Below are 7,032 nucleotides of genomic sequence, written 5' to 3'. Positions count from 1 at the left end.
CTTTAATAGTTTTTAAAAGTACGTCGGCGGATGAGTTTTGACTTTTGGGGTTATGTGCATTTATTCCTTTTGTTGTTGAAAATAGTGGGGTCCAAAATGATCAATTTAATGCGAAATTTGGAAAAATTAGCCCTAAGAAAAGTAGAAAAACATATACTTGCAACATATTCGACCGCCCCAGAAAGTAAACATGGTAAGGATCGTATTGCAACCAATTAGAACTGTCTTAGTATTAATGTGCTTTTTTTTCCATTTCTTTAGAGGAGTTCTTAGCTTTAAATATTAGGGCCGGTAAAGACTCGGCACAGTTTAAGAAGACTTTGAGGAAATCACCAATTTTTCCCCCCAGGTAGGCAAGAATTAGCTCTACTGGGTGTTGTACCTCCAGGCGGGACAGGAAATTCCATGTAATTTTTGATAGGGCCAAATATTGGCTTCCTTAATTATTTTACAGAAAAAATGTATTAGAATAATTTAAAAAGCTCCAAAATCTGCTTAGTCTTTTTTATTGCCTCATCTTCACAGGTGTCAACCAAAATTGCAATGACTGGTGATGAACATCAAATAATTTGTCATAATAACTTCACTGCATTAAAAAACTTAGCTATGAGTTACACTACTGAAGAAAAAGTACTAATGGTTAAATGGTTTTACCAAGGCAATAGTTACCGAGAAATTTCAGACTTGCAGCTTTTTTCCCAAATAGGCTGACATCAAGAAAATTAACAGTTAATAGAACTCTTACAAAATTTGAGCAAAAGGGCACTGTAGTAAATAATAATTGCAAATGTGAGGCAAACAATGAACAAACAATCATCGAAGGCAAGAAAAAGAAAAAAATGATAGAGTCTTGCAGGTTTAATGGGATTTTTTACATGTGGAAGAAAATAAAGGGAAAATAAGTACAAGAAATCTTGGATAGATCATATCTATTCCGAACTGCGTATTGGGCTTTTAAAAAACAGAAATATTTATTGTACAAATATGGATGGCATCAGGAGCTTAGAGATGGGGATGAATTACGGTGACAGGAGTTCTGTTTACATATAATGAAAAGGGCAAACATGGATAGGGATTTTATAATAAATATTTGCTTCACAGAAGAATGCACTTTTACTTTAAACAATGAACCTAACAATCAAAATTATCAGTATTGGGATAAAGAAAATCAGCATAGATATGTAACAACACGAACTCAGTATCCTCACAAATTTAATGTTTGGACGGGGAATTTCGGACACCACATTTTAGAACCATTCTTTCTCAATCGAAATGTAAATGCAAATTATTATTAAGAACTATAAGAGGAACAAATTTTGCCAAGTTTAAATGATCTTGCCGGGGAAAATCAAGAGGTTTGGTATCTAATGGATGGTTGCCCGGCGCATACTACCCTTGCTGTTCAATAATATCTAAATAACACTTTCAATGGGAATGTTATTGACCTGCGACACGTAATAAATTGGGCACGAAGGTCTCCTGATCTCTCTCCCAATGATTTTTTTCTGTGGGGCCATTTAAAAAATAAAATTTACAAGGATAAGAATTATCCAAATCTCGAAGAGTTAAAAAATGCGATTTCATTTATTCATTTATTTCAATATACGGCAGAGCCAGTTTACAAAAACAAAATAGATAATACAAAATACTAGACAATATAGCAATATAAATACAATACTAGAATTACAAAAAAAAAATATATATATATACCAAGATAAAACCTCTGAAAAAACATCAGTCATTAACAGGGCTAAAAACTTAGCACTATCCAAGGAACGTAGGTTAAAGTGTAAGATTATTTATTTTTGATTTTAATGATCGTAAGCCGCCGGAAAATGGATCCAAACTATTTTCATTAAAGAAACGCAAAGTCCTAGTCAGTGGAGAAAAACACCCATAGTTGGCCGAATGAAAGGGTAAACGAAACATAGAAGAGTTGATCCTTCTTTGACAGGTGTTAAAAGGAATTGCTTCCAAGATGGTAGGACAATGATATAAACCATTTAAGATCTTATAAAACGTTAAAGCATCAGAATAATGCCGTCTGACTTCAAGATTAGGGATATTAAATTGGACACTGATAGCATTATAGTCGATGTAATAATTACGAAAAATATTCAGTATAATATAAATATACAGTATAATAACTTCAGCTCTATAAGCAAGGGATCTTATAAATCTTCTTTGTACAGCCTCAAGGTGTTCAATATGAGAATCATAATAAGGGGACCAAATTACAGACGCATACTCAAGCAAGGAACGTACCAAAGAGTAATAAAGTAATTTGAAACAATAAGGTGAAAGATGTACACTATTTCTTGTGATAAAACCAAGACGGCGCATACTCCTGTTAATAATATCCAAAATGTGCGGCAAAAAAGTTAGCTTGGTATCAAAAAGAACACCTAAATCTTTAACTGTATCAACTGACTTGAGTTCGTTATTGTTGATTGTGTATTGATAATTAATAATTTTATTAGAACGACCAAACGAAATACATACACACTTCTTTACATTCAGTTCCAGACTATTGCTATTACACCACTCAGCAACACTATTTAAATCCAATTGAAGTAGCTCAGCATCAAGATATGACTCAATGGCTTTATACAGTTTAAAATCATCAGCAAAAGCAAGATGTTTTGAATGAAAAATTACATCACTCAAATCTCTTATGAACAAGTTAAAAAAGACCGGTCCAATATGCGAACCTTGAGGCACGCCTGAAGATACTTCAATACCGTTAGAAATATAATTACTTATCCTGACCAACTGTGTGCGACCAGTCAAAAAACTGTGACAAAACTCGACCAAAGTCCTATGGAATGTAACAAAATTTCAGTTTATCAATTAGTGAATGTTAGAAATGAGTTTTACGACCGTTTATAAAAACCACTATTTTATTATGACAACTTTACTTGGCAGTTTACCCTTACCTAATTTTCTTACCTTGTTACCTGTAAGTTCGGGACGAGAAAAAAAACATTTTCGCCAATAACCTTTAAACGGGCAAACCTACAAAATCAAAAGTTATCTTGTTGGTTGCAGATTTAAGTGCTCTTTAAATTACTTTAATACATTTTTTCTCTAAAATAATTAGGAGAGCCAATATTTAACCCTATTAAAAATTACATGGGATTTCCTATGTCCCGCCGGGCTGTACAACACCCTGTATATTATAATGTCTTCACCATATAAACAATTTAAAACCTTCATGTATAAAAGCTGAATCAGTCCTTTTATTACATTTTTGTTAAGTAATCTATGTTTATTAGAATAAAACACACAAACCAATCATACTTGCAGAGAGAAACAAATGGCAGTAAACCAAGATTGGGGTAGTGTATGGCCTGGTCCGCGATCATTTCATCCCGCCTCTGTCCCCCTACCAGTAAGACAAGGATATACAAAAAAAGGGGCTCCGGCCCCAGGCAAGTATGCCAACGCGGAACTAATGAAAATCCCAAATTTTCTCCACTTAACACCTCCGGTAATCAAGAGGCAATGCGAAGCTCTAAAGAAATTTTGCACTCCTTGGCCCAGTGGCCTGGATACACAGGAAAACATTGAAACGCATTTCCCGATTGAAGTCACTACCAGTGATTATTGCCATAGCAGTCCGACAATTAGAGATCATATGGCAAGAATCGTGACTGTGCGGTTTAAGGTGGCCAGTTTGGGGTTAAGTGATAGAGCTAGGGACAAGTTTTTGAGACTTGTGGGAGAGAGATATAATAAAGAAAATGATACTGTAACTATTGTGACCGACAGATGTCCATTGAAGAAGCAAAATTATGATTATGCAATGTATTTGGTGACAGCTTTGTATCATGAATCTAATGTAAGTATTGTGTTATTTGATTATTTTGTAGAATTCCTTTTAGAAGTTTTTTATTTCTAACTCTAGATCCTCATTATCAAATTACGAATTCTCATTTGTTCATTTACACAAAAGAAAAGAAAATCCAATGGGTGTGGAACATTGGGTAGATAGTAAGTGTGAGAATTTGGTTTCAAATTTTTAAAATTTTGCTCCAATAAGATATACTCCTTCAAAGATAGCAGATTTTGATGTTTATTATACCTTTTCATTTTGTAATTGAACATTTTGTGACTATTTAAATCTCTTTTTAAACAAATCTGGTGTAACAGATTGTTGTTTCTCCTTGGTACCTTCTTTCAATTTTTCTGACATTTGGGATTGGAATTTCATAAATACCAATTTTTTTAAATTTATTTGGCTTGACTGCTTAACAGAAAAACCCCAATTACAAAGCAGGACAACAAATTTCAAAATTAATTAGGTACAATTAACCAAAATTAAAAGAGGCATTAATCAACTAACAATAATTTACGTATTTATTAAAACAAAAACTAACAATATTTATGAATATATTACAAGGAAATAATATGTATTGGGACAGTCAACAGTAAAGGAAGGTTAAACTAATATAGGAGCATGAGGAGTAAAGTTATAAAATAGGTGGTTTTTAATTTCTGTAGCATTTAGCTCTGCTAGCATTATTGTGTGTAGTACACTTGATATAAATAGGAGTTCACTTTTTCGAACTCTACATACAGAAAATAATTTTGACCTGATGATTGGTGAGGTACTAGAAATTTCATTTTGTGTAGTTCTTTGTTCAGTTACTTAAATAAAAGAATTGTGACAAATATTTTCTTCTGATTAAAAGGGATTGCATATTAAACATAAAATCTGAAGACAGTACTAACCGAAACTCTTTATTTTATTCTCAGTTAATCTCAAGTGTCACATAGGTTCCAACCATGGGACTATTCGTATTAAACAGTTTAAGTAAATCTTCCTCTGGGTATTTTTAAGAAGTATAAGCACCATGAGTTTTAAAGTAGAGCAGCTTGTGTCTTTGACATTTAATATACTCTTTACTGTCTAATGACATTTAAGACACATTATTAAATTCTCGGCTCTTAATCTTACTGTGATTTATAGAGAAGTTATGTAGTGAGGGATTTGCTTGCAGACATTTATTGACTTTATTTGAAAGAGGATTTTAAGATCAACAGCATAAAGAAGTATTTGAGAGTTAAGTATGACACACACATCGTTAGAGCCAAGTACTGAACCTTTAGGTACCCCTAATGTGGATATGTTGTATTCACTTAATGCGATGTCACTGATGAAAACAAACTGTAATAGTTCTGATAGCCATAAGCTCAACAATGTAAGACTATAAATCAGATTAACCAAATTGCTTAAGCTTATACAATAGAATCTGTGGATCTAATTTGTCAAATGATTTTAACCGATCTGTATAGGTAATATCAAATTGTGATGAGTTATACAGATTTTCAGCTATAGTCTGTGTGTTGCTGTGAAGAATTCTTCTCTGAATAGGTGGTTACCAAGCCTTTAATTCAATGCAAATACTTGAGTTGAATAAATAAACCTTTTCACTGACAGTGTGAACTTGTATGTTAAGACTAATGTATTCCATTTTTTAGAAAATTGAGCCATGGGAAGAATTAAAAACGGAAGCCGATATGGAGTACTATGACTGGGGAACCAATGTGTCCAAAAAGAGTATCGAAGCTATATTTAATAAAGACAGCTCAGAAATCCCTCACAGTATGGAATATTCTGCTGCTGTTGTAAGCTATATGAATGATGGTATTTATAACGGGATTTAGCTTGTAAATTAATATATTAAAATCGTTAATTTTGCAGGTGAAGATGAGTACACTATTTCGAAATATAAAGAAGCCGTAAAGAAACTTTTGAATTTGCCAGCCGCAAGTTGATTTATTAAGTATTGTAATTATTGTGTAAAATAAATGATGTTAATTAAGTTGTACCATGGTATTTTAAAGAAAATTTCCATGTTTAATCTACATATATGAAATAAACTGTTGCACAAATAATTTATTTTGCTAAATGAACTTTTAATTGAAAATTGGATTCCAAGAAAGCATTTTATTTGAGTCATAAATTAGCTTGTTTTAACTCTAAGGGGATTTTTGATTAATACTTTTTAGTTATCCATATATTTTTCTCATTTTCTGTCAGTTTATTTCCGCTTCAGTATTTTTTCCTCATCTTATTAATTAGATATCAAATGAACAATACGATTTTATTACAGTGCTTCGAACTAGAATGTCAATGCTTAAAAATATAGACCTTTTTCCCCTCTACAGAAAATAATCAATTTTTTTACATTCGCTTCTGAAATAATTATGAAGATACAGATATATAATTTTATAAAACTACTGTTAATTTTAAATGGATTTTCCATAGTGTTTTTTTTCCATATTTTTTTGGTCTCTACCATTACATTTTCCCATGAAATTATTGTTTGTATCAAATTTTCAACAAGAAAACAAGCAACATTTCAATATGAATCTCCACTACACACATATCCAGTTTTACGGAAAATTACCCTATTTTATTTATTTATTTATTTAAACGTAATCACCTTTACAACTTGTTATGCGGTAATCTACACCTACATCAATTTTGTTGAAAGTGAGCTTAAAAGTATATAAGGACATCCCAAAAAATTCAAGCTAGCTATAGTAACGATTAACATTTTTGCACATTCTATTCATGGGACAATTCAGGTGATACAATTTTCTGCACTGCACTATTTGCACAAGAGGAATATTAGGATTTTATGTGACTACCAACAGACACTCGTTATTTCACCTTAATATTTTTCAGACCTGGCAAATATACTAATAAAGGTAAAAACCTGTACCCCTGGCCAATATCAACATCTTATTCGCTTTTTCGTAATACTCGTAAAAACTAAGTCTGTTGTCAAACTAATAATAACAGGTACTTCTATCAGAAGCGCACTATTCAAATTATAATTCACAGACTTGTGTGGATCCTACTAGTTTACTGAATTTGCATTCAAAAGCACTTGGGAACATCCCCTTATTCCTGCACCAGCCAATTACCCACAATATTTACATAATTTTGTATGACATTCTGATCTATATTATCAGTACTGTCTCTTAATGATATCAACAACAAAAACTGAGAACTGTCAT

General features: G+C 32.2%; 1 protein-coding gene across 1 annotated transcript; it reads left to right on the top strand.

The window, feature by feature from the left end:
* Positions 1 to 25: 25 nt before the first annotated feature.
* LOC126735756 (28S ribosomal protein S35, mitochondrial) lies at positions 26 to 5,834 on the top strand. Its single transcript, XM_050439846.1, has 5 exons — positions 26 to 193; positions 262 to 349; positions 3,307 to 3,841; positions 5,485 to 5,650; positions 5,708 to 5,834. Exons 1-5 carry the CDS (start codon positions 31 to 33, stop codon positions 5,779 to 5,781), a joined length of 1,026 nt encoding a protein of 341 aa, XP_050295803.1. The 5' UTR covers positions 26 to 30; the 3' UTR covers positions 5,782 to 5,834.
* The last annotated feature ends 1,198 nt before the right edge of the window (positions 5,835 to 7,032 follow it).

Source organism: Anthonomus grandis, chromosome 4 (genome assembly GCF_022605725.1).
Source record: "Anthonomus grandis grandis chromosome 4, icAntGran1.3, whole genome shotgun sequence".
In the NCBI taxonomy this organism is placed as follows: Eukaryota; Metazoa; Arthropoda; class Insecta; order Coleoptera; family Curculionidae; genus Anthonomus; species Anthonomus grandis.
Note: the sequence above shows the minus strand (reverse complement) of the source record. Positions and strands in the feature narration are given on the sequence as shown.